The sequence below is a fragment of the Gavia stellata genome, chromosome 13 (genome assembly GCF_030936135.1).
Source record: "Gavia stellata isolate bGavSte3 chromosome 13, bGavSte3.hap2, whole genome shotgun sequence".
Lineage (NCBI taxonomy): Eukaryota > Metazoa > Chordata > Aves > Gaviiformes > Gaviidae > Gavia > Gavia stellata.
In genome coordinates, this window is record NC_082606.1 from 12,761,559 (window position 1) to 12,789,258 (window position 27,700).

The 27,700-nt window shown below is 43.7% G+C and overlaps 1 protein-coding gene across 1 annotated transcript in view; it reads right to left on the reverse strand.

Moving 5' to 3' along the window:
- Positions 1 to 4,940: 4,940 nt before the first annotated feature.
- The window catches only part of SHC4 (SHC adaptor protein 4), a 34,099-nt gene continuing 11,339 nt past the window's right edge, over positions 4,941 to 27,700 (reverse strand). Inside the window, exons 2-12 of the mRNA XM_059823737.1 lie at positions 26,278 to 26,348; positions 19,172 to 19,235; positions 18,167 to 18,286; positions 16,485 to 16,538; positions 14,030 to 14,081; positions 12,533 to 12,659; positions 10,477 to 10,654; positions 9,035 to 9,095; positions 7,475 to 7,654; positions 5,919 to 6,172; positions 4,941 to 5,174 (exon numbers count right to left, since the gene is read on the reverse strand). Of these exons, the coding sequence (XP_059679720.1) occupies positions 5,019 to 5,174; positions 5,919 to 6,172; positions 7,475 to 7,654; positions 9,035 to 9,095; positions 10,477 to 10,654; positions 12,533 to 12,659; positions 14,030 to 14,081; positions 16,485 to 16,538; positions 18,167 to 18,286; positions 19,172 to 19,235; positions 26,278 to 26,348 (1,317 nt within the window). The 3' untranslated portion in view covers positions 4,941 to 5,018. The remainder of the gene's footprint in view (positions 5,175 to 5,918; positions 6,173 to 7,474; positions 7,655 to 9,034; positions 9,096 to 10,476; positions 10,655 to 12,532; positions 12,660 to 14,029; positions 14,082 to 16,484; positions 16,539 to 18,166; positions 18,287 to 19,171; positions 19,236 to 26,277; positions 26,349 to 27,700) is intronic.

Here is a 27,700-nt window from a genome sequence, read left to right on the forward strand (position 1 = left end):
GGAAATAGAAGAAGTATCATATCAGTTCCAGATTTAACTGCTTAATGAAGAGACTCAGGCTCCCAAGGACTTGTCTACACTGAGCTCACAGTAAGCGACAGTGTGTAAGCGCTGGCCCACATTTGGTTGCAAGATAAGTTACTCCCTGATGAAGGGATACTCCTGACAGGCAATTATGAACTAGAAATAATTGATGCAAAGATTTTACAGAATAGCACATTCTTTGAGCATACAGGTGTAGCACATGCTGAAGTCTTCACTCAGTATAAAGTAAGCTTTACAAGAGCATTATCCCCAAGTTAAGACATAATGCCTCACTTCATTATGTTTAAAGGACCTGCTTGCCCACTGATACTCAAGGAAACTCTAATACAGTCAGCAGGAATCATAGCAACGCAAGTACCTGTCTCTGTGCACCCCCTAAAACACCAGATTCCACAGTGTGACCGTCTGCAACACCTTTCATGGAATGATGCTGAAGCAGCTCAGCCATCTTCCCCCCAAACCCGCATCAGCTGTAAACGACCACCTGCCCTCCCCTCTTTCCTTAAAGCCCTTCCCAATCCACGAGCTGAGGCACCCGGACGAAAGGATACAGCCCCGCTGCACTGGCTCATGGCCCGTAAGAGCCGCAACTAGCCACGGAAGAGCCGGGGGGGGCGACCAAGGAGCACGCGCCGCCACAGGACGCGCGGGGCGAGCTCCTCAGCTGCGGCCTCAGCCCCCTCACGGCGGCGGCGCGGGGCTGGCACCTGGCAGGGACGACTGCTGCCGGTATTCACACAGCGGCCGAGGGAGCACCTCCCGCCGGGGCCTCCTCAGCCGGCTTCACCCCGGCCTCTGCGGGGCAGGGGAAAGAAAGGGGGGTGAGGGAGGGAGGGAGAGGAGCGGGGGAGGAGAAGGAGGCGGCGACGGCAGACCGCGGTCCCGAGCACCGAGACTCACCTGAGCCGCCAGGCGCCGCGGCCGCCCGCCTCCCTCGGGCACAACAAAGGCGCGCCCACCGCTTTTCCGCATGACAACCGAATCCTGCGCCCAGCGCCCTGACTGACAGCCACGGGCGCCAACCCGCGGCCGCAGCATCGCCTCGCTGCGCAGGAAGGAAGGCGGGAGGGCGAACACCTTCGCCCCGCCCCAGTCGTGCTCGGCTGCGCTGCAAACCCGCCTCCGCTGACTGTTCGAAAGCAGGCGCGCATGGCAGCGGGAACGTACCTGGGTAGCTGATTGGTTAAGAGGTCGGCCAATGGCTGTGGCCATTCTGAGGAGGGGCGGGATCTGCCCGCGACGTTGCGAGTGCGCGCGCAGGGAGGCGTTCGGCGCTGGTAGCGGAGGCGCCATCTCGCAGCGAGACGTGGCAGTTGCCAGGCAATGCGCGATGGCATTGTCGAAGAGATGCCTTCGTGAGGTCATAGCCCGACGGGATGACGTCATGTGACCGGGCGCTGGTCCTCACGACAGCGTCATGATGAAAGCTGACAGGGTGGCACGAACATCTGTCACTTTAGAGGAGCTGCGTGGCTGGGGGGAATTGTCACCAGTTACTGCCCCTCTCCTCACACCAGAGCCACCCCTGAGGGAGCTTCCTGCAGCCTGTGCCCTCGTCCTCGCACTGCGCCTGTGCTGGCAGGGTGGTGATGGCACACGATGTCTGAGGCCCTGGGCTGAGCTGCACACAGGGAAACCCTCCAGGGGGACCGGGCCGTTGCCCTGTGAAGCCCCACGGGAGCACAGGAGCAACCAGGCCTTTCCCAGGCGGCCTTGTTCAGGGTGCCTAGTGCGCGGGGAGCTGCTCTGCTTCGAGGGCTTCCTTTAATCTGTTTTAAAAAAAAAAGTTTCTCAGAGTGAACAGACTTCTTCCACATAATTGCCTGTAGGAAGCATTAAAAAAAAAAAAACAGAAAGGTTTCTCGAACAATGAGTGTTTGTTCACAGATGAGGAAGATCTGTAATAGCTCCATCTGGTGACACCCTCAGCAGTAGTAACGCCGCCTGCCTGCCCTAGCAGCAGAAAATGGAAGCTGTGGTAGGAGAGAGGCATTTGGGTCATTTGTTACAACATTTTTATTGATAAAAGCAAACAGAGAAGTGTGTTTATGTGTTTCAGTGAAATTTATAAGAGCTTTGAAAAAGAACAAACATGCTATGCCTTGTAAATGTGACATTATAGGCAAAATTACCTATTTTTCCAAGTGGTTTCTAGTAACCATGAGAACAGAGATTAACCAATTCTCAGCATTTTCACAGGCATGAAACGATTTAAAAAAAAAAAAAGTCTAAATGTGCCTGACAATTCATATTAACTTTCTCAAGGACAGTATTTTAGAAAACTTTCCAAAACTCAGATAACTCTTTTTTTTTTTTTTTTTAGCATAGTTACTTCTTCTAAGACTTCCACACAGGAGATGATAGTGTACTTTACACGAGATGGCTGGTCCACAGAGACTAAGAGCAGCAGTAATGACTAAGTGAAGGCACATAAATGTTAGAAACAAAAAACTCAGTTCCTGCTTCTGGCTCCAGAAGAATGGATGTAATTTATTCTAGGGAAATGTCTGTTGTCTGCAATGCACGGGTGTGTTGTGTCTGAATTGTATCTGTAATTAGTTGGATTCTTTGCTTTCTATCACATCAAGAGATTTCAAGAAACTTGTTTATTTCACTAGCACCCAATTATCTCCCCTTTCTTGCCTTTTTCCTTCACAGTTTTGCTCCAGACACATACAAAACATGCAGGAGCAACAAAACAAAAATTCTGGTATTACTTCTGTTTTAAGTTAGTGATATTCAAAGAGAGAGACTTAGACTGTGTCATACTGTGATCCAAACATCACACACTGACTCTGGATGTTTTTATGCATAAGTAAAGTGAAAATGGGTGAAGTGAAAAAAGTCCTCAGGTCAGTATCTTGACTGGCAAAGTCATACAACTTTCATCGCATACTATCACAACTCCAAACACTATTAGTCTAGTCCCAAGTAACTCTGATTTGTACTAAAAATAGAGATTGAGTTCTGCACATTTGCCTTCTATGACCTGTCATAAAATTCAACTTTGATGCAAAAATCAAAACCATCCTATGCAGGTCTTTCTCTACCCTTGATATGCCGCAGAATTAGCTATTTTTGTTGCACTGTTTGCTCAATAAAGTCATGTCAAGCACATTATGAAGTTTGGTAAGACATGATAACGGGAAGGATACTATGCAGGGATTCAATATTCCCTTTACAGTTTCTTGCCAGCTATCCTTGCAGTGGCATAAAGCTTGAGCATGAACTTTTCCTGGGGGCCTTCTTCACATGTGAAAACCTTGCATAGGATAGAACAGGCATAAGCTTGAGCTTCTAGTCTGAAGGCTTGAGGTATCAATAATGCCAGACTACTAGCAAGGAAATCAACTACTAATGTTTTAAAGTGTCTCAATGCTTCAGTATATGTAATTGGGTATTTTAATCATGTTATTATCAAGGAATGAAATATATTTTATGCCTATTAGCTGAGGATAAGAATAAAGATGGTTTTTAGTCAGCTCTAAGTGTGGCTCTTTACATCATATTTTCCCCTCCAAGAAAGCTTATGTCTTCAATAATTTTATGTATATATGACCCCCTTGCTTTGTAGAGAAAAGAGCTCTTACTATAGTGTCCCATTTAACACAAACACGGGCAAAAGAACAGAATGTGGGGGTTTTTTATAGTCAAGTCTTCCAGCAATTGCTGAACTCAAAACAATTGCCTGCCTTATGGAACTGAGCTGGTGGGCTGGGAGACAGAGGGAATGTTCCTGCTCATGCCAGAAGACATTGCTTATCTTAAAGGGACAACTTTCTCAGGCCATCACTCAGACTACTGGTTCATTCCCCAAATCCCCCCTGCCTTTCTTCAGTTACTTATTAAATCACTGTTTCTTCAACAGGAAGCCCAATAAATCACTGTTCATTCTGAACATAGGATTGTTCATATTTAGAGTATTTATTGTGGCAAAACAATTCATAGGTTTCCTTTAAAAGGCTTTTTTCCGTGTTTAGGAACAAATGTGAAGAAAGGGAAAACCGTATCTTGGTTTGGAAAGAACACTGAATGAGGGAACATGCAAAGTTCAAACAGTCTTTTAAATAGTTTTCTCTCAAAATGTATCATTAGTTTTGTTCAGCTTCTCTAGTTTGTAAACAACTATGTAATCAATGAAAATATATTTAGCCTACCTTTAAAAAGAGATGTCTCCAGTATTAATTGCTAATAATAGTAAAATCATATGCAAGACAAAAATATTAGGATCTAGCATGCTTGTCCTTTAACAAGTTCTATTCCAAAATTATATTACATATATTAATTTCAACTTTGTAAATGTTGCATAATCTCAAATCTTTGAGTAGTCAGACAGTGATAAAAAATGATTAAGAAACCGGACAACCTTCTGTATTGTGAATGCTATTCATTTCAAACATTACTTGCTAGTAAAGTGCTGTTACAAGCAAAATGAAATTGTTAGTGTCTATTGAAAGCAGATGACGTTTTAGTAATATTCAAATTCCATTTGTTTTGGCAAATAGTTAAAAGCTTAGACATGTTTGTTTAACCACCCGAAACTAATTCAGTATAAATAATATTGGTTTCCAATAATTCTATGCTAAAAGGCACATACTAATGTTCCAGCAGGTCGTTCAAGTGAGCTTTTACATGTAGAGGTTTAATTGTGCTTTTAAATAGTTACTGATTCAGTATGACCTTGAAAGTGACATTTGTGCTTGTCTAAAATACCTTCTGACAAATGAATCTCACACTCTGAAGGTGTAATTCCGTTAAGATTATATATATCTATATAACTATGCTTGTTGATCTCTATAGATCTACATAGATATACACATATACATATATCCATACATACACACAAAAAAGGGTATCTTCTGGAACAGCAGCAGAAAGTGCAGTCTATACTTTTTTGAATTGTCTTCATAATAGAAAGTTCTCAGTACAGTTTTCAAATATGAATTGTCTTGCGATTTGTGAGATCCAAGGAATTATTTGTGGTATTGCATGTGTCCCACATTACTTTCTTTCCTTACAGGCTGCTTCAAGCTCACTTCACTTCCAGAAGAGATGATTGGCAAATTATTTTCCATGTGATACTGAATAAGATGACCCACACTATCAAATATATGGTCTTTGGTTCTCACCTAATGAAAGAGGCAAAAGAATATATTTACGGTTAGATTGTGCTTTTAACTGGTTGGACATGAGCCTAACCCATTAAAGTCAAAAGACATTTAAACCACTGAACTCACTGGAGCAGGATCGTTAGGCTGCAGACAGCAATTCAGACCTATCCTTTCACCTACCGTTAGCTGACATGAAAAGCAGAAGACCAAGTTAAAGAGACTGTACGTAGAACTGGGCTCAATTTGCTAAGGGGAACTAGCTCCTAAGGGGAATGGAAATAACCATTCTTTTTCTCCACAGAAGAGAGATATTTTTCCCTAAATCCCACTGAGGATTACTTTTCTGATTTACTCTCTCCTCAGAGAGATGCCACTCAAGAGTGCTCTTCTAGCCCTGAGCAGAAGCAAGGAGAATAGAAGTGACAACAAACCAACACTACCTTTTCTGTATCCAGAAGTGTGTTACTAATCAAATTCATTACTTGGGGTTATTTTTCTAGCAATATAACAATGACTCAAAGGATGTATTAAGTGTATGCACTAATTATCAGCACCTGGACTAACAACAACATTTAAGTACCTCCCTTCTATTTCCATGGTACTTCAGTTCTTGAATTGAACTTTCAAACCTACTGAAGTCACTGACTAAATTTAAATTAACCTGGATGGAATCAGATCAGTTCCACTTCCTGGAATGCACCCGTGCATTTTGACTGAAACATCTGAGTAGCCCTGAAATTTCACTGTAAGAGATGCTCATACCTTGCCCTCGGGATCCACCAAGAGCAGGTGCTTTGCTTGCCCTCCCTGAAGTCCACTGAGGACGTACTGACCAGGTGATGTTGTGCTCTCTCGCACCAGAAAATCCCCATCGTTGACTAAGAGGCTCTCTGCTGCTTTCCTGTTTAATTTGCCATGGTAACAATCTTCATTCTTTAGCTGTTGCTTTATTTGTGGCAGAACACAGAAACCAGCTGTGTTGCTTGTAGCACTCTGCTGAACAGCTTCCGGTAACTCTAAAATTAAATGAAAGAGAATGTATTGGACACTTCACGTACAACTTCATCCTAAAAGGATGCAAGACAATATTTTTTATAGCCTTTAAAAAATTCAAATGCTTCAGTCTTGAAGCTGTGATCAAGCCAACCTTACAGACTGTAATAATATGCACACATGAATGCTCACAACCCTCCAGTGCATTAGGTAAAATTATCACATCATCTCCTCCCATACCTTAGATGGGAAAGCCTTGGGTCGCTAGGCAACAGAGACTGGAAACAGATTTTTCTGATGCTCTACTGTTTGGGGTTTGTATTTCTTTTGTTGTATTAAAAAGTCAAATCTTCCCTGTAAAAACAAGATTTTTGTTGGGTTTTAGCCACCTTTTTTTTTTTTTTTTTCTTTTTTTAAGATCTAGTCTTTCCTTCTTCTTTAACAAGGTCTGAAGAGATTGTCACGGATCATTGGGAGAGTCATGTTGAGTGGCTCCAGCTATGTGCAGGAATGTAAGACAACATGGCCAACGTAGCCAGAAGGGAAGGGTTACAGCATGATGCATCTGCTGTGAAAAAACGAACAATTACTAAATGTACTAACAAAACTGGGTGGTTTGGGATATAGCCAGTCAGACTGCAAATGATTCACAGGCAGGATTTTTCTAAGGAAAATAAGAGGATACCAATTCTTCAATGGAATTGTGCAACCTAAGGCTCCTCAGGATATAGACAGTTCCTTTTAGAGCATAATACAGCCCTGGGTTGGAAATGTCTCAATGGTCACAGATTTCCTTTACTGTAGAGTTCTGTCCAGTCCTTTGCCCACTTTCGTGTGTGGAGCCAACTCTGACAGAAAACACTCAGTAGGAAGCAATGCTAATAAATACATTTTTTTTCAATAATGAGGACAATCAGTAGCAACTATATAGTCATTTAATGGATATCCACCGCTTTGAGTCTGTAAATCAAGACTTAATTTGACATACATTTAATAGATACTACTGATCAAACAGTTTGGATGAGATTCAATGGTCACTTATGCAAGAATTGAGAAAGTATGGTTGTAATGACCTGTGGAACACTATTGTCATCAATCAACTACAGAAGATGAAAGGTTACTCTGCTTGCTTACCATCACTACTTTGACTCTTTAATCCCCTTTGTCTTGAATTTAACAAGCAAAAAATCCAACCAGGAAGGACTTCTTCCCCCTGTCTTTTCTATATTTCTTATGGGGAAACCAAAATCTTCCTCCATGCACACAGATGACAAGACCCCTCTTTTCAAAGCTTAGAAAGATACGGTATTGCAATGGGAACTTACTGGCCTGACACAGTGGGGTCCCATGGATCTGTGTTGTTGCTGTACCACGGGCTGTACAGACTGCAGACTGCAGGGTCTGTGTGTTGATGTAACATGAATCATCAAAAAGATCTATTTTGTAGGCAGGCTTCAATAATGTTGCCTCTTTTTTTGTCTTCTGTGATCTTTCACCACAATTACCTGCAATTAGTATATAGTATGCACAGACTTCCTTCTTTTTTTTTTTTTTAATTCAAGTTAAAATAACTGTAAAAGCTGAAATAGGAACATTGTTGTTCTTATATATCCCAGTAAAGTCATTCAGAAGGAAAAGAAAAATTGGCAGATGAACTCATTTTTCTCTTATGGCTAGAAGGCACAAGGTACACTATCCAAAATGAGTTAGAATGAAGTTTTCAAAGATGTTCCGCGCTGGTTCAGTTCGGCTTCAATCACTGTCAGCAGTAAACCCCCCACTGATTGAAAAGAAATTAATACATATGACTCTACAGAGACACAAGCCATATACGTTGTTTGTTGCAAAGCCCTTTCCTTCCCCTCTGCACCACAAAAAAAAGCTTGTGGGAAGCTGAACAATTCTCTCTTGCTATTCTGGTGGAACAGGGAAGATGGAGGAGGTTGGCGCTTTGTGGCTCTGCCTGGAGAGCCAAAGCCACATCTGTCAGGTTAGGATCCAAGCCTAGGAACAGGCTAACAGAGTATCCCCTGCAGGGTATGAAAATAATAGCACTTCAGCTAGCCAAATAGCACACATATTTTTGCTCTTTAGCAAATGTTTTACTCATAGATCTATTCATTCATTCTTTTATTTGTTCACCCTCTCTTTGTAGAAACCATTTGATTCTCCTTTCCTTAAATCAAAAATAACACAAGAAACTGAACTATCCCCTGCAGACAGTGTAATGGATCGCTTTAGAGCAGCACAGGTGAGAATTCAAAAAGGACCTCATTGTGCAGTGAAAGAGATGAGCTGAGGAAATGTGCTCAGGGCATCAGCTGTGGCAAGGGAAGTCCAGAAAGGGATGGAGGCTGGTGATCTCCTGGGGTCCCAGAGAGCAGTTTTGCTCAAGGCAAATTGCACAAAGCCGCCCAAGGCAGGGGAAGGGCACAGCCACACTGAGAAGTCAGCGATGCTAGAACCAAGGGCACAGGCTCCCATTGGAACAACCACCCGATGCTGATAGTTTGGGTCTCATAGAGCATTTGTAGGGAGAAGAAGTATTTTCAAAGACTGATAAGGAGCAAAGTATCTTCCTTGTTCAAAGGGTATGAAAGGGAATAAAACAACAAAGAGTATGAAAGAGAATAAAACAACAAAGAGCTACTGTACAGTATCATGACAAGTAAAACGAGCAAGTCTGCCAGCAGACATGAAAATAGATGAGTGGCCTTTAGAAAAGCTGTAAGGCTTTTTTGTCTGCCCTTCATCTTAGGGAACTAGAAATGACCCACTAAGTAGAACACTTTTCACCACTGTATCGAAAGCCAAGGGGCTGCTCTTCCAGGCAGTCTGCCTTGGTTAATTCTGCATATGCATGAGAAGGAAAACAGAGTACGTACCCACAGTTTTGTTTCCTTCTGGGCAATTTTCATATATATTGATGGATGTCGGGCTGCCTGTCTGTAAAAAAAATTATAAAAACAGTCACGTAAAGTAGTCCCTTAGAAACCTCAGGTAACTTTAAAACATCCACGCACCAGTTAACTGGGATACAGGTAACTAAACACATAATATTCACCAAAAAATTCCCATCTCCTCAATATTTCATGCTGATACTCCTCTTTCTACAGGTTGTCATGACTGGACATACTTCAACCTCACAGAGACCGTTAACTGCCCAGTTGTGTATCTGAGGTTTAGTATATACAGTATAACTCCTAGGTAATAAAGTTCAGATTTTCTTATAAATCTTCTTTGCAATAAAAACAAGGAGAAATAACTACAGACATCATGGTTTGAAAGCAAAATGGTCACCAAGTTGCCTGAGAAGCACTAGAAGGTCATCAGAACTGAAAGGAAAAAAAACCCAAGAAGTAACACCCAATGAAAAAAAACGCATTTGCATTTACATGCTGCAGGGTAACTCTTTGCAACAACTCTGGCGAGCTTTGCATGCAAATTCAGGATATAGTCAAACACCCTTTTAGAGAGCTGTTGGGGAGGCGGACACCACCAGGCCCACAGCTGAGATGTGCAGTTTGGTTGAGGTTAACAAAGCAAAAAATGGACGGAGCAGTAGCACAGGAATGCCCAGGAACCTGGGAGCAGTTGCCACCAGACACAAGTAACACTTGGGAGCAGCAACTTTTTAGACAGCACCAACCGGATTCCAGCGGGCACCTCTGAGTGCGCTCCCTCTGAGCAAAGTAGTGATGCCTTCTTCCCTGAGCGGGGAAGTGCCGGTGTTTCCAAGAACTCACAGAGCAGGCTTTGAAGTCTGTTCAGCCAGTCTGAACTCAGCTGGTTTTACTCCCTGACGGATTGGTTTTTATTCCCCGCTATCCCAGACAAGAGCCACAAATACATGCATCTTTTGCTGCTGTGGCTGATTTAACAGAGCGTCTTGAAACACTCCAAGGGTAATTGATGTTGTATATACATTGCAAGCAGTTAATGTTGTGTGTATAGGTTGTAGAGCATAATGGACAGGATGAAATATCAGAGCACAGAATCAGGAGCCGGGAGGTCCCAGATTTTGCAGATGTTCTCTCAGACAAGCCATTTAAATCTCTATCTATTTTCTTCTCACAGCTAACGAGTGAACAAGGGAATATTACTTGGTCTCCTAAAAGTACTCTAAGGACAAACCAGTTAATATTCAGAAAGTGCTCTGGGATTCAATTATGTACTAAGCATCATTAAATCTAGCCTAAAAAACCCTTTCCCAGGATAATCAGGATCTGGTTCTGATGTTAATGCCATGCTTTACACCGCAGTAACACTTTATTATTCATTCCCATAATAGACAGTGAATAGTTATCCCAGAAGATGATGTACTTACCAAGCAATTCTGCTTTTTGCACTGTATAAGACAGTTAGCCCTTTGGTCTGTTTGCACTTTCATTCGCATGTCTAACACTCCACCAGTGGGAGGCTCTTTCCCTGGAATTTCATTGTAATATTCATGATCCTCCCTCTCCTGTGAATTCCCAGCTGATCCATTAGCATTTGCTGCCTCGCTGAAAAAATATGGGGAAAAAAAAAGCAACTGATGTAATCAACTGCTTTCTAGTGTAGGCAAATGTCCCCAGTGTTTGCGCATCGCACAATACACAGATTAGCCATATGGAGGCTGTAAAGGGCTTTGGGCCTGAACTTTCGAAGCTGTTTATTTTTCCAGTTACTTCCTCCTGAATTAAAAATCGAGTCATCACAGATTTGGGGTGCAGGGAGGTACAGTCATTTTCTTAGCACCAGGCAGCCCAAATCCCTTTTCTTTGCCTTTAAATTACGAGCCACCTACTCAGACTTTAAGGTAAGAGTGCCAATGCATGTTCATTAAGGTGTCCAAAATGTAGATCATAAAACTAATTCCTCTGGCTTCTTGTCTCAACTGTATAAACCTAGGGATTGCTGTGAGGAGGGACTTACAAGAGAAAATTAAAACCTCGTGGCATTTAGTTAGACAAGCCTACAACTGTTTTAGAAAATCAAATATTGATACAAAAAAAATATGCAGTTTTCCTGAGTGAAATGCACCCTGATTTTAATAACCATAGTCAATATAACTGCTCTGTTTCAGCTTGAAGAAAACACTGAATGACATGAAGGAGTGCACCCAATGTTTTTCTTGAGCTAAATCAGAATGATGATAGTTTAGATGTGCAGCTGATACACTGCAAAACAACTAGGTGCTTCCTGTACTGTCTCCGGTCCCGAAATAAAAAGCTCATCTCAAAACTTACTTCTCTGTTTAACAAGAATATAATTGGATAAAAGGTCTTGAGCAGGAAAGAGATAAAGTTCAAGTAGTTGATTATGTGATATGCAATGCAAGTATTTGATTATGTGATTCATAGCAGTTTGGAAGTGGGTGACTCATTCACACAGCAATATCCGACTTCTCTGCCCGAGGACCGTTCTCCGAGGCTGGCTGCGGGTTAGGCTCAAGGAGGGAATCTAATTAGCCTCTTCCATCTCTCCTTGCTCTGATTTACTTGTGGCATAAGCTAGCAGAGTTTCATAGGAAAGGCTTTTCCTCTGGTTATTGTCCCCCAGGAAAACAGACCAGTATTAGCAGTGGAATGGCAAGAACCACTATTACAATGAAATAAATATAAACTGGAGCTAGGGCTGCTGTTGTGTAATAAAACCAGTTCTGTTGCACTGCATCAGTTACTGCCTGCACGGTGACTCCCGGTGCTCAGGATGCAGTTAAGCAGCATTACAACTTTACCTACTCGTGGGAGGTAGCAAGTGACCAAATTTGGTGTTATGGTAAAGAAAAGACTGAGAAAAGTAGGAATAGCTAACCTGTGAGGAGAGCCATAAATTACAGCAAGAGTTGTGTCCCCAGTGCAATGGAAAAAGGGTAGTTGAAATGGAGAATTGTGGTCCAAAAATTAATCTAGGCCCTATATTTTGAGCAATGTGCAGGATGCGAGCAGAACAGCAGAAAGGTGAATTACAATTGCTTTTTTCCCCACCACACACTTTCCACAACTGCAGTGAGCTTCAACTTCGCATGGGTCAGGGCTGAGCTCCGTGTGTGTGCGCGTGTGCCCTATTTATAGAGCAGAACTTACTTGAGCAGAGTAATTTGAACATTTGTTCAACTTATTTGCATCATTTAAGATAAGTCTGTTTTAGCTAAGGAGCAATATGGCTGAATTCAATGCTGTTATGCACCTGTATAAATGTCACTGAAATCAATGGAGTTTACTGGAATAAGCTAATTTTAATCTATTATACTCTGTAGATACAGCATATACTACAATTAGCATATGTCCAGAAAGCATATCCAAAGCATCTTATTTATGGCTCACTCTTTGGAGTGTATTGTTGTCCTGAAAAGTACTAAAGAAAACTGCCAGTTAAGTGACTGAGAACGTGCTGACCTTTCATTAGATATAACCAGGCTGGATGGGTTCTTCAGGTACTGTTTGAACCGGAGCTCGAAAGCCTGCCCTATGGTGTTAATCACCTCCTGTGCCATCCCATTGGGGCATTCCAGTATGTGGCATGCTGCAAAGAGACACCTTACTTTAATTAAGTAAATGCATTTTATACTAGAAAACAGAGACAAAGGCTATATTGCTTACAGCAGAAAAGTTAGGCATGAAATTATGCATCTAGATAGCTTTAGGACTTTATAAAGACTGAGATTTTTGATGTGTTAAGAAAATTGCTCTAGGTATTTTTTAATCATAGTATCAACTTATACCTCAATAAAAGAAACTCTCCATTTATGCTTCCTGCATGGAGTGCTCCTGTATCTCCTTTTCTCTCCCTGCCTGGCAGTAAGCAGAAGCAGGGGAGAGAACCAGCCCTGCCAGTGCGCAGTTTTCATGTGAAACAGCATGAAAACAAAAGTGTGGGTGGCTCTGGCAGCCGGGGGCAGGGCTCCCGCGGTGCAAGACCATGCTCCTGCCACCAGTCCTTGTTCTCTTGCAGAACCTCAGGAAACTCACTCCAACAGGGAGTGCCCTGTGCCCAGGACCAGCTCTCCCCTCTGCAGAGCCGCCGTGGGAGAGGGCTCAGGGATGGTGCTGGGCCAGCCGCCAGCCCTGCCTGCAGGCTGCCAGGGTGCAGGAGTTCTGCACATCCCAGCGTCAACACCGGGACTTACTGCTGAACCTGCAGGGTGCCCCGAGTTGGTCAAAATGGCAATGCAGGTGATAGGCAGGTGATGGAGCTACAGAGAGGCAGCAGGCCAGACTGTTAAGGCTGCAGCTCAGCTTCTCCAGATTTTCATCCTGATGTTCTGAGTCATCCACAGCACCTTAGAGTGAGCTCTCCTGGGAGCTGCCACTAGCAACTTTATAGCCATTGGCAGTGTTGCTCTGAGAACTGTCTGGCATGAAAGAAGCAGCTGAGAGCTAGTCTTTCTTCTACCGCAGGCAAATAATGAGCGATACAAAAGGGATTTTATCCTCTGGGTCAGCCTCCAGAGGGAAGAAGGGCTCATACACCTGAGTATATATCCCACTCTGCCTTCCAGCAACGTACCCAGGAGTCTGGGTTAGATGAGGAGGCCCATTCACTATCTTTCCGCTCATCTGGAAGTCATCCCAGAGCAGGGCAGCTGCCCAGCTTTCCAGGCTCTCCCCTTCCTCCCCAGGCAAAGCTGGCTTGGGAAGGCTTCCACCCCCACATGGAGCCAGCAGCTACTACAGCTTTAGTCTGACCCACAGATTCCCACTCTGTTACACACAGAATATGAGGTTTGAAGCCACAGCCTGAATACCATCACCCATAGCCATACAGGGAAGTCAGAAATTGTACAGAATGTTGAGCTGTTCAGTAGCTTTCTTATTTTAAAACTCAAAAAATTCTTTGGTACAGATAAAGCAATCATATAAACATGTATAACAATCTGAAAATTGTTTCCATACCTCTCTGATTAACAGGATCTTTTGCTACATATGCAACGTAGTCTGTTGTATCCTATAGGAAAGAAGATGAAAAATGTCTTTAAAATTATCATTATGAACAACCCTACTACCGTAACAAAGCAGCTGAGTACAGAAAGATATATTTTTAGCTTTAAAAAGTGTGCTTCTTTCAGAGAAAACAGCCGGAGGTGCTAGCAAAGTGGGCTAAGGGAAAGATCAGTGACACACCGGTAGCTATCAACACAGTACTTGTGCTGGAACCTTTTCTTGTAATAAATGCACTAGACCATTTGGCATTCTTTGGGTCTTCAATTCCAAAATATGCAACAGGAGTAGAAACACAACTGGTGCCTCATCAGCAGGCAATGCTGCTCTCTTCCACTGCTCCCACAGAGCTCGAAGCCTCCCCTGCGTAACACATTAGAGCTGCATGGCTGCCAGACACAGCTTTTAGCTGCGACAGTCCTTATCGATATCAGTGGAAGATAAAGTAGTGCTAATATACCGTAAAGGACAAGTGACAATATTCCCAATTTGTAGCATGAAGATCGAGTTTTGTAGGCATCTTAGAGAAAAGTTGATCTTTAAAATATCACACAATACAGTAGGTATCTGATCTCAATTGCTGCTGCCTGATTTTAGTCCTGCTATGATCAGGTTAAATTACACTGGACCTCAAGGCTGCTGCTGAGATCAGACAACCTCAGTATAATCAGTTGTCTGTTTCAGATTTTCCTTCCAGCCAACACTGAAATAATCCCCTTTTTCTACCAAAACTGAAAAGGGAACTGGAATAGACGAATTAACAGTTCTAGTCATACTGCAAAAGCAAAGAGTCGCTTGATAATTCAGTGTTCTAGTAAAAATGATGAGGTAATGAATAACGTTCTTCTAATTATTAAAGATGCATTTTGTTATATTGGATCTTTAAGGCAGGATGGGGAAAATGCAATTCGCAGCTTAGAGGCATGGCTCTCTTGAGGGAAGATGCAATCAGCTGGCAGGAAACAAGGTCCCCATTTGCAATACGCACAAGAACAATCATTTAATAATTCACAATGAATGACATGAGAGGCAGGTCTTAGGGCCAGCAAAACTTGTCCTAGATAATTTTTTTTTTAAATCTCCAAAGTTATTATCATTAAAACAAAGCAAGCTAAATATTTCTTACGCATTTAGTGAACTCAATTTCCTTCCTTTTCCTTTCAAGTTTTTCTTAAAGTTCATAAATATTTTAGGATACACTTTTAAAATAAATTAGATCTGGAGAGCAACTAGAAACTAAAGTAACTGGAGCACTACCTACTGGTTTTGTATCTTTAATGTTTAAGTACATGCATGGATGATTTTGCTTTAAACTAAAGCTGCACTAGGCTTTATTCTCAGGCAGAATATTGCTACTCATTAACAGTACAGAGCAACACTGAACTGTGTTTAGACCCCGAATATGGGGGCAGATGGAGACATGTCCTGTAGAAACTACCTCCCATTTTAAATGTAAAGGGAATTTTGGAAAAATTACCTGAACAAGCCAGAGCGGAGCAGCTGGGCTCCTTACATCACCCACATGGCCCTCCAGAAAAGATCCATCAACCACAAAGGGACAGTTCCCACCTATTTCCCCATGCCTGCTCCTAAATCCAAAGAAGCAGATCTGTCATTTTCCAGTCAAAGCTGGACCTGGCTTCCACCCCAGTGTTATCAAGAGCATGACCCAGAGCCTTTTGTTTTCCCTGTTTCATAACAGAAGAACAGGAAAACATTTAACAAAATTGAAGGGCAGAAAATTCAAAACTGATTTAAAAAAATACGTTTTCATAACACATGGAGTGTGAAATTCGTAATGCTGGCAGGGCTGGGCTTGCTTAGATTCAGTGAGGGAATAGGGCATGTTTATGGATGATAAATTCCCTGCTGACAATCGTTGCAATAAAGAGCTTGGAAGAGGACAGAAAACCTCTTGCATGACAACATCAGTGAGTTCATGACTATGATACTAGGAGAAAAACCCGTACCTGCAAGAAAAAGAAGGTTATGCGATGTCTGTCTTACAGGAGCTTTTCTTGACTCAAAATTTATCTAAAATTTAGAGGTGCTGGTGCTGACCAGGTATTGGATTACAGGGACCACAGAACTGATGCAATTCCGGTGTTCGTGTGTTCTTATGTTTAGGTCCCCAAGTCTGGGGGCTTTTGAGTGAACTGAGGCTCACTGATGGAGAACGGGAAAGGTAACTATACAGAACTATCAAAGACCCACTGAGTCTCTATTCCAAGTCCCCTTTCCAGTCTCAGTCCCTCAGTTTTCTTGTATCACTGGTCACAGTCCAGAATTGTGGTGTACTCTGTTACTGCTTGTGGATTGGAAGGGATGAAGCAAAGTATTTGCAGGTACTTTTATTCTCATAATAATTTCATTATACCCGCAGAAGTATATCTTATAAATCAATACTTACTGGGTCACCTCCAGAAGCAAATGAGATGGACTGCATGTGATGGTTGGCAATAATCTGAAAAGCATGACAAACCGGTTAAACATGCTCATGTGCCACACATGTAGAAAACAGCAAAGCATCTATCTTCGTAGGGCAAGCAATTAAGTTCATGACAACCCAATCCATTAATGCATACACATATCATTTGTGAAGGAAGGAGCTAACAATAGGAGTGTTTTTGAGACTACCCATTCCTGTTTATTAACGTCTAGATCCCTGATTAATCTTCCTTAAAGGGTTTTCAGAATGAATTCAACCACCAACTTCTAACCTGGTCAGTATGAAGCTAAATGAAACTTTGAATAGGGAATAACTGGAGACACTGGATGCATTTACAAAGTCTTGAGAAATTAATTAAATTTGATTTATTTAAAACCATGGTGTATACAATGACAGCATTTTTATGAACAGGCCCCACCAATACTCTCTCTCACCACTAGCACCAAACTGTTACCTGGTAGAAATTTCACTAGCCAAATCAAGCATCAACTTTTCATGGTTTCAAATAGTACCTCACCTCTGAAGACAAACTGTTCTTTACTATACAATCAAGTGCAATAGATTATGCAGGTGGGAACATGATGAAACATGGCGGCAGCATAAGACTAGAATAAATAGGACTTCCCATTTGCAAAGGTCTAGTAATGAAAGACCTAGACAGAATTTCAAGATGGTGCCCTGCACGTCCATGTGTGCGGTAACAGGGCGCATCAGTGCTTCTGGAAGCAGATCTGTCCAGGTGGCTTTTAGTCCTGTTACAAACAGGAACAGGTTAAAAGGGCCATACTTCAGCTGCCAACGCCCAGAGTTTCACCCAGCGTAGGGAAGCCCTTTGCTGCTGCACCTGAAAGGAAGGGAAACCTGGTGCCATAGACCCTTTCTAGCACAGGGGTCCAAGGGACAGGAGACCTCTGTGCTCTAGTGAAACCTCAAGAGCTGCCTGACACCCAGCACAGCATCAGCTCAGTGCAATGATTCCTCAGCACCAGTGAGCCAAAACTACCTCCCTCATGTTCTCTTGCTCCAGCTTGGAGCGAAACCTGCTGCTGGCCCCAGGCGAGATCATGCTGGGAGCTGAAGCCAACAGCTGACAGAGGAATTAGGTGGCAGCACAAAGCTCCTCATCACATCTGCCAAGAAGGGAGCACACCCCAGTCCCAGGGCAGATCCAGGCTCTCGGGAACACGTCTCGATGGAGCCCAGAAACTTTGTGTAGTATAACTGATTATGCACATATATTTCCCAGCTGTAAAATAGCTTTGAACGACACCAAAGCCAAGCCCTGACTCATTATTTCTCACAATTTTTTTCCCTAGGACTTGTCAGAAACTCCAGTCAGGACTAGTGCCTTGTTTATTAGGCACTGTACAGGCAGAGACACACACAGAGAAACAGTTTGCCAAGTGCTTAAAGATCCCTCCCCATGGAAGACACCATCATAAACAAGAAGGGCATGTGCTGCATGTCCAATTCTGCTGAAGTGCTCTCATTTTTAAATTCAGAGGCATCGTGTGATTCAGCTTTACCAGGCATGCACAAGACGACTAAAGGCTGCTGCTTTCCCTTCGAAGCACCCAGCCTTTCTTTCAGAAGCCACGAAAGGAGAAGAATACAGTAGCATGGAGAAAAGGACACTGATTTACCTGCTGCGTGTCAACATTAATCAAAGTGAGGCTGCTTGTTGAAATGGTCAGTTTTATATTCACGCCAGAAAACTGAAGGTTACTTTTGCCAAGTACAGAAGACAGAAACTTCACTGGAGGCTTTGAACAAAGAAACAAAAGAAAGAGGCTGTCAGCTGAGTCTGTCAGGGCAGAAACGTATCAAAGTCAAACAGATTTTACGATATCTTACTGAGAATTTCAATGGAGCAAGGATAATGGCTTGATCAAATGCAAATAGATCTTGTAACAAATACCAGCTTTGAATACAATACTTACAGGCATGTTTTTTTATGTCAAGAATGGGAAAAAAGTTTTAAAGCAAAATCCCAGTGAGCTAAATGTTATAGCTGGCTCAGGAATTCAGAATGTGTAATTTTCCTGCTCAACTCTGCTTTGTTTCCTAGGGATGAAGCATTTCTGAGTAAAACAAGAAATTCTCTCATGTATTCATTTCTCAGGAGCATGTTCATTCCTCCCGAGCCCCGCAGTTACAGAAGGGAATCAGTAACTTCCACTGGGGACGACCCAACAGCAGTCACTGACGTTGCCCCTCACTGCATCCTGGTTATTAAATAAATGATCGGCCCATTAAACACTGCCATTTTAGTCATGTTTAATTTTTTACATATAAATAACAATCAAGTAATCCTCCAGTGAATGAGCTCCCTTTTACTATCAAAAAGGCCTCCTACATTTAACCAGCGAGAACCTAAAACTTATAAAGCACTGAGCACTGCAAAGGCTGGTAAGAGCAGGAAATCTGGGCAAAGCATTAATCCTGGAGAAAATAAGGTTGGGCATGGCCTCGGCCCCAAACCAAGCAGGCTAAACACCATGCTACAAGCGTTCTTTCGTGTTATATGGAGTTCAGATGGATTAACATGCATTAACTCCAGCACAGACTGAAGCCTGTTAGGGAATCACGTATCCAGCTTATCAAAAGCAGATCTAGAAAATAAATCATTCAGCTAAAACAGTATTTACCTTCCGCTTTTTTATAGCTCCATTTGTACCTGATACAGCTTCACATAGTCGGCTTATTGCTTCCCTGCAAATAGAAAAATACAGCACAAACTGTTGGATCATTTCACACGCATCATCTGTAACAGGGCCAGCAATCCTGCGATTTATTGTTATCATCCCTCTTATAAACACTTAAATCTTCTGGAAGGTCTTTCACAGTTGTTTTTCTTTCTTCTTTCCTCCCACTGTTAAAAAAACCCCAACTATGTAACAAAATACAATGATTCAGCAGCCTGATTTGGGTTGATTCTTTTTCTTCATAAAACACATCAGTTTAACCTAATGAAAATTTGTTTTTTTAAAAAAAAATAATCAACTAACCACAAGAAACTCAAACAACCTAATGCCTTCAAATCCTTTTTCTCAGTACAGCTGATAGGTCTCTTGCCTAAAAGAGGGGAGAGCCTCCCTGCTTAATCCTTCTTATTTAGAGCAGCAGGGATGTGCTGAGTGAGCCCAGCTGGGTGCCCTGATTGCCTTTCTGGTGTTTGGGGTTTCTCTTTTCTAAAAAAAAAAGAAAGTGGGGGGAAAAAAAAAGGAGGTGTAATCAGCTTCTCCAGTTCTTTTTCAAATCTGAGGTCTCAATCCATATCTTTGCATCTGTGGCAGGTATGTCCCAAACCAGACGTCTTTTCCCAGCCACCCACTATTCTCTGCAGGCGCCTCTCAGTCAGGGGAGCAGAAGAGTAAGGCATAAAGCACTCACAGTGTTTATTGATCTGTATCAAAGACAGCTGGATGTCACATTTAATATAACATAGTGGCACACTGTGTCTGTTTTCCGCATTTGAACAAAGAAAATTCTGACATATACTCCAGCAGGTGACTGGTTTGGACATACAGTGGAGTGCTCAACTGCCCTGATCAAGGTTAGCACAGCAGCTGGAAAAAACCCTCTTGCTGGCAATTGCAGCCTTTTCCCTGACTTACACTTACTGTTTTGAAGTGAACGGAAAAACGGTGACTTACTGGGCTGGGATGTGCTTAGCAAGTTTCCTTAACCTTGCCAAGACATCTCGGTCTGACCTGCATCCCCTGACCTCTCCAGCTGCCCTGGCCCTCTGCCACGGGGCTGCCGGGGCGAGCTGCGCCCCTGTCCCCTGGTCACCCTCCCAGCCTTCAGTTCCCATATTGGGTGATTGTATTTTGAGGCTGAGGCCTCAGCCTTTCTCTCCCAGCTGAATTCAGACTTGGCCTTTCAATGGTTGGGATTTTGTTTTGTTCTTAAGGGGAAGGGAATTAGTTTGTTTAATTATTTGTTTATGTTACTGGATTGTTTTCCAAGAGCTAATTAGGAAACGAGCTAGTTAGGAAAGTTTGTCTGTTTTCAGATCCTGGTGCGTGCGTGGGAGGAACACACCACGGGGCTTCATTTCCTGAGAAAGTCTTGGTTCAGAAAGGCTAAAAAATATCAGGGGACCACACAACAGCAAGACACTCCAGCCAGATATGTCCCACAAAGCAGAGGTGCCCTGGTGAGGGGCATGTCCCCCCAGGACCCTGTGTCCTGCTCGGGGAGCAGATCGGACCGCAAGTAAAGCCAGCACAGCGCCGGTAAACCACAGCATCGCTGCTCCTCCTGCTCAGTGCCTCACGGACATTGTTACGCTGATGGGCTACATGCTTAAAGCCCTGAAGATCAGTGATGCTACATCAAGTTTTCCCGTCAGAGAACATCCTGAGAAATTCAACCTGGAGGCTGTCAAATGAATGGAGACCTCACCCATGGCACAATAATAAAAATGTAATTACTATGTTCTGAGGGAAAACAGCAGGGAAGAGCCCTCATCACGGGCTACACAAAATGGGTCAGAGGCACAGCCTTTTAAACACTGCCTTTTTTTAGCCTTTTAAAGCAAAGCACTTCCCCCTGCACAGCTGAAAATATGCTTTTGAAGCAAATTCCTGATAACCTTGTTTAGCTCCTGTTTTATTTAGGTGTTACCAGCAGAAAGGCCAAAACTGAAAAAAATAAATGGGAAAGGCATCCTGCAGGATGCTCTTGCAGATTCCAATAATCAGCTTGGAAAATGAGAGCTCATTTTCTCATTCAATATTAAAGGAAATGAAAATCAGAGCCAAGACATTAAGGCTACCTGGTGCCTTCAAGTCTAGCTCTACCTAGAAAGAAAACCAGATACAGAACAAATTGGAATAACAGGGAAGGCGTCTATTTTGGTGACAAATGTGTTCTTGCACACTTCAGGCAGCCTATGTGGAATAAGGAGTCGTAGGCAACTCTGCCAGCAACGGACCAAATTCTTGTAAAAGCCAGTGTGGTCCCTGCCCACTTCACCACGCTCTGAAGCACTTGTCCAGCAAACGGGAACCAAAAATTAGGGAAATAATTTCTACTTAATAGTTTCTATTACCTCTCTTTGGTAGGGGACATCATCTTCTCACAGACATTTCTTGCTGCGTATCTCTGGGTGGTTTTCCAGATGATCTAACAAACCTTCTCTAATATTATTTCAAAGATGTGAAAAGCAGCAGCTTGGTAACACCTTCCTGCTACAATTGAACACTTCTAACCTTTGGTCATTTCCACGGGGCAGGTGGACCTGACCGAGAAACTGCACTGTACACTAGGAAGAAAAGAAACTCTGGGTACATCCACAATAACCTCAAATAGGATTTACTGTATCTGTGTTTTCTTCCTGGAAATCTGCTATTAGTTCATTCTTACAGCCATTCATTTTCAACCACTTGCTCAGGCAAGTCTCTGCTTTTAGATCTGCCGGATGGCATATACCTGTGCATAGATCATGCAGTTAACTGGCTTGTTCCTGGATGGGTGTGCAACCTTATGGGTTCTGGCATTTGCTGGTCCGTTTGATATCTTCCAAATCTGAGGCAGTAGCAGAAAATATGGCCTTGTTATTCCAGTCATGTTGCTGCATTTTCTTTCTCTCCTCCTTGTCATTCACCCCAAAGCAAAACGCTTTGGGGTTTTATTTGTTTTTCTTTTAAATCACCCTGAACGAGATAACTCCACTTGCATACTCTGCAGCAGCTCTTCTCTCTGGGAACCACACAATGAAATCGGGAGAGCTGTGACGAATTTAATTTTTTTTTGTTGTTTAAGGCAAAGAACATCTTGCTCCTCAACTCCTCAGGCATCTTCTGCCATTTGAAGTGGAATCACTGTCTGTCAGTCCTGCAGTGCCCACCCGGTTACATAAACCGGTCATTGTTTCATTGACACAGTTTTCACTTTCTGTACTGAATGGAAGAGATTTGGGTCAGCTCTTTTCTCCATCCTGAAAAATATTGCCCTGAAGCACTTTGGTCCCCTGGGCTGTCTCCAGCAGCAGACCTACCACAGAGGCAGACAGAGGTCCCACTCCTGGCCCCAGCAGGTGCCCATCCATTGCAGGCGGAGTTTTCCAGGGGTTATTCTGCTGGGCACCAGCTCAGTGAGGATCAAGGCTGGCACAGTTCCCTGGGGGCACCTCTGTGGGATCCGGGAGGTGGGATGGGGATGGGGAAGCAAGACCATTCTGCTTCGACTGGGAGCTCCCCACTTTCTGGGCTGCGATGCACTGAACTGGGACAGTGGCACAACCCCTATGCAGCTGAATGCTATGGGAGTTGGCAGCACAGGGAATTTTTGGTTGCTCCCCAAAAAGCCTGGTGCAGCCCCCCAGCCCACTGCTCCCTCTGCCTGCTGGGTTAGCAGCCAGCCACCCGGCCGGGCTGTGGCCGCTTGGCGAGGGCTTGGCAAGCTCTGGGGCGAGAGGGAGTGACAAGGACAGCCCCATTTTTGGCATCCATAAGCCTTTAGATCAGTTCAGCTGTACGGTCTACAGATTTTCTCTGGGTCTGCACCTCTGGAGTGAAACCCGCAGTAGAGGCTCCTCCCCACTCCTCCCAGAGCGTGCGGGACAGCACCGCGCTGGCAGTAACAGTGAGCCGCTTTGTTTATTGTTCCCCCAAATGAGGGTAAAAGACGAGAGATGGGCTGATGTAAGCGAGTAAGCATGCTGTTGAAGATTTGCTTTTAAGCATCTAGGGCTCTGCCTACACTATCTAACAGAAAAGGATTGTGCATCTCAACAAAGTTGAAATTAATCTTCCGAACAAAGTCACCCTTCTTCCACCAGCCCTCCCCAGCAGCACGTTTCAGACGCCCTTCACTGCCTGACCATTTTCAAGTTTGCTAGTTAATGCCCCGATCTGAAATACAGAATCCCTTTTCCCATAAATGCCCAAATATAATGACTAATAATAAGCTTGATTTGACAGAAGCGGGAGATGTGTAAGAGGAAAAGAGCTGAAGGGCTGGACAAGGGAAGTGCACGTCAGGGTCCAGCAAAGGCAGGACCTGCCACTGCACAAGGGCGACAGCCCAAACACATCTTGTACTGAGAACAGCAAGCACAGCACATTTATGGGTGACCATTCAAAAAAATACAAAGCCTCTCAGGCAGAAGAACCTGCTACCCTTATTGTTATTTCTTGGTGTTACTCTTGTCATCTACATGGAGTTTGGGATCACAAATTTCTGCAAAATGGGAGGGATGTCCTAAGAGCGTGTGAGGTGGGTCACAGGCAGGCAACAGCAGAGAGCTGGAGAACTGCTGCAGCGAAATCTCCTCTGCCAACCATACAGCCAGTCCTCCACCACACAGCCGCCGAGGGTAGAGAGCCTCGCAGTGCCTGGCCCTTCCCTTGCCATACCGCGGTCATTCAGCCTGATGGCCGTATGGCATCTCTGCACCCCATGGTCATTCATCGCGCTGGAGATGCCACCTTCTGCCTTCCCCAACCCTGTGCCTAATAAGTGACTGAAAATGCAAGTCCAGCAAGAAACGAGAAAATAAATCCTCCACGCTCATCTCTTTTGACTCCTCACAGCACTTTGGCAAAAACGAGTTTGTTGTTCTTTCCAACATTCGTGTGAGGTAGGTAAATAATACCTTTAATTTTAGAGATCAGGAGACTAAGAATGCAAATACACATAAAGCAAGGCAGGGAGCATAATTAGAGACCCTTTCTACATCACCTGAAAAGAGAAGATGTCTCTTTGTTTAGTGACATGCCATTGGAGTAAAAATATTTTTTACCCCCAGTACAAATAACAGAGATGATTAAAATGGGATCATTTCCAAAAACTCCTTGGTTGGTGCACTGTGCATGCCATCTATAAACTTACTCCCCCAGAAGAACAATAGGGGAATAATCAATGTTATCTTTGCTCCAGTCAGCTTGTAATCGATCAAACTTTAAAGTTTGCATGCATGAGCTCAGCACTTCAGCATTCGGTTTGCAAACAGTTTAAGTTTTGAATTTCTCATGCACAAAAGAGCCTGTTAAGGTCAGCAGTGGCATTTTTTTTAGGTGATGGAAATATTTCCATTGTTAAGTTTTCACATAGCTTTGGTTAACAAAACCTTACTACTTGGGCCAAATTTAAGTTGGCAAGCTCTTGTCACACAGTAATTCATATTCATTATTTTCCAGACAAACCATCCAAAGCTCTGTTTTGTAAGTGTAGCAGCATACACACTCCGTGTCTTCCAAATGGGAGATAACCTCACCCTTTGGCCGAGGCTGTTGAAGAAGACAGTGGCTTGGTCTGAATGTGCCGGGCTGATTGCTTTGGGTTAAGTGTACTACCTGGCTCTTTTTGATCAGTAAACAACTAGGCTGAGGGGAACTGGGTGAGTGCATGCTTATGTTGATTGTAAATGTCAACGACTGCTGATTTTGAATATAAAACAAATTGAGCAGCTTTTGAGTGCGGTATACAGGCATTACTCAAGTTTTTCAGTTTCTTCCTTTTAGCCGATAAGTCTGGGAACCAATAGGTAGGAATGTAACACTTATCTCTTCACATTCCTTTCCTTTCTCCAGGATTTCTTTGATACAACACTTGAGGAAGCAAAAGTGCATCTGTAAATCATCCGCCAACAGGAAGGAAGAGTTGGGCAGGCGCAGGAAGCCTCAACCACACTCCTGGCATCCTCAGCGTGAACCATGCCAGAAAACTAGCTGAGGGGAGGAGGGAACATGTCTAAGGCTGGGCCAAAATTCTCTGCACCCACCCAGCCTCTCCAAAAAGCCTTTGGAGGTGCCGGGATGCCAGGTGGCTGCTGGGTCTGCCTGGCGGAGCACTAGCCCTGGCTGCTGGACCGTGAGCGCATCCCAGCAGCATGCAGTGCTCTGAGCTGGAAAGAGGGTGCTTATTTTGAAAACTCAAACACTCCTGTACTGGCAGACTTAGAAGAATAAAGGTAAAAATAAAACTGGGGTTTTCTGCTCCTGACAGGACATATCAACAACCCCACAGGTGCATATGTTAATAATCTATACCCAGCGACGGGCAGCAATCCGCAACCGAAGTTGCAAGCTTTTCAAAAGACCACAAAATATTTCACGTTTAAACCACATTCAGTCGTATCTGAGAACAAAATATCCATCTTTTTCTGATTTGCAGCCTGGAAACTTAGGCCTGCAGTACAGTTGGAAATGGCTGTATTTCAACATGTTTTCCTTGTGACGCCGCTGCCAGCTGAGCCTGGCCTCGCTACAGATGGAGCCAAGCGATGTCACCCGTCTGATAAAAATTCATTAGACGACCTTGCTAGACTGAGGGACCGATGGCACTGTCTGCGTCAGGTGCGAAGCAGCGTGGCAGAGAGGCCTGCAAGCACCCAGGCTCACCTCCCTGGCCACCCGCAGCTGCGGCAGCACCAGCAGATCTACCCTGTGTCCGGGGTGAGCTGTGCAGGCAGCGCTGAGCCCACATGCGTGGCCTGGCTGCCGGTCCCCAGCTAGCTGGGGATGTCTGTACTGTGCTGCGACTGCAGGGGGGGGGGCTCTCTGCATCCAGAACAAGATCTGGGAGAGAAATTAGGTCTGTGGCTGAAACAGTTCATTTTCCAATGCAAATAGCCTATTGTAATGACCAAATAATTCAAATCATCGCTTGGGAAAAACAAAACAAAACATGCAAACTCCTATTCAAAATTGTCTCAGAGCTTGGCACGCACCCTTGGCTTTATACAGAAATTAGTGCTCGGGCTTTTCCTTCTTGGGCTGAATTTCAGTCTGATATCGCCTACCTGGTGACTTGCGTTCGCGTGCCGAAGTCCAGCGACCTCATTGACTGCAGCACTTCAATACAGCCCATGTACTAGGGAAAACAGAGAGACAGAGGGAAAGGAGGACTTTGTTAATATCTAGCTCACAGGTAAGAGGAAGATCACAGGAGGAAGCAAATGTCATTTCAGTCCAAGTATATGCAGAACCACAGTCTAAATGAAAAAATCAAATCAGCCGTCCTAAAGCTGCTTCCTAAAATAAATCTTGTTTTACTGAAAAGTGTAGAGAATAGCAATAAAGATACCAGTGGTTTCAACAACATAGCACAAAAAAAAAAGGTAAAGCATTCTGGGGACACAAAATCCAATCATTCCTTTTTTCCCAATTCTGCTTATTCTTACTGATTAGCCTGTGGTACTGAGCTGGGAGGAATACGTGAACACTGGAGGGAAATTCCCCGGGAGCAGAGGAGCTCTGGAAGCCCCACGGGACTGATGCATGCAGAGCCTCCACGCAGAAGAGCTGAATGTCCCTTCAGATCAGCAGGAGGCATTACTAGACATGAGGAAAACCACTGGCTCCATGCTGCTGCACGTCTGATGACAAATAACCTCTGCTGAAGATGAAGGAGGTAGAGTTGCAATTCCAGCTCATAGCAACAGCTCTTAAAAGCCTGCACTATAAACTGACCTGCTTTAAATTAGAGGCTGACTCCCACACTTCTGTTGTATGAGGCAGAGCTGAGGGCTTTTTCTACACTCATTTGGAATTTGCATAGGACTAATTTTCAGAAACATCAAGAATGTGATGGCATGTTAGCCTATAGACTCCTTTGATGTTATGTACAAACCTGTGGAACATTTTCATCTCAATGAAGTGTGCTAGGCTAAGTCTATCCAATGAGTTTACCTCTCCCAAAACATGTCTTACTTATTCTTTCAGCATTTCTGTTGATATCCATCTCTCTGCTGTTGAAGCACTCTGACAGCTCCATTTCTCAAGGCTGGCATAGCTCTGAGTCTCTCAGTTTGCATCTCCTCTTCCACAATGAATTCTCCTGGAGGGAAAAGGGCTTTTGGGAGCATCCTGCAGTGCTCACACAGTGCCCGTGGGCTGCAGCGACAGCCTGCCTGCGCAGACCTCTCCTGCAGAAAGGCAAAGCCTCTGGGATACAGCAGACAGCCTGGAAATGCCAGGCAGGGACATGCATACTCTGTCCTCTTGTTCCAAATGGACAGAGGAAGCACTCTCTGTCCAGAGAAAGGTACTGTATTTACCTCCTCTGCTTCACTTTGCCTGTGAATTGATTTTTCTGCTGGGCCATTCAGAGGGAGTTAGATTTAGGCATCTGATTCAGCTTTGGAGTCTTTCAGCAATGAATGTGTGTGCTAAAAAGAGAACGTATGTGTGCAGTCAAGCAGGGAATCCACAACAATTGTATTA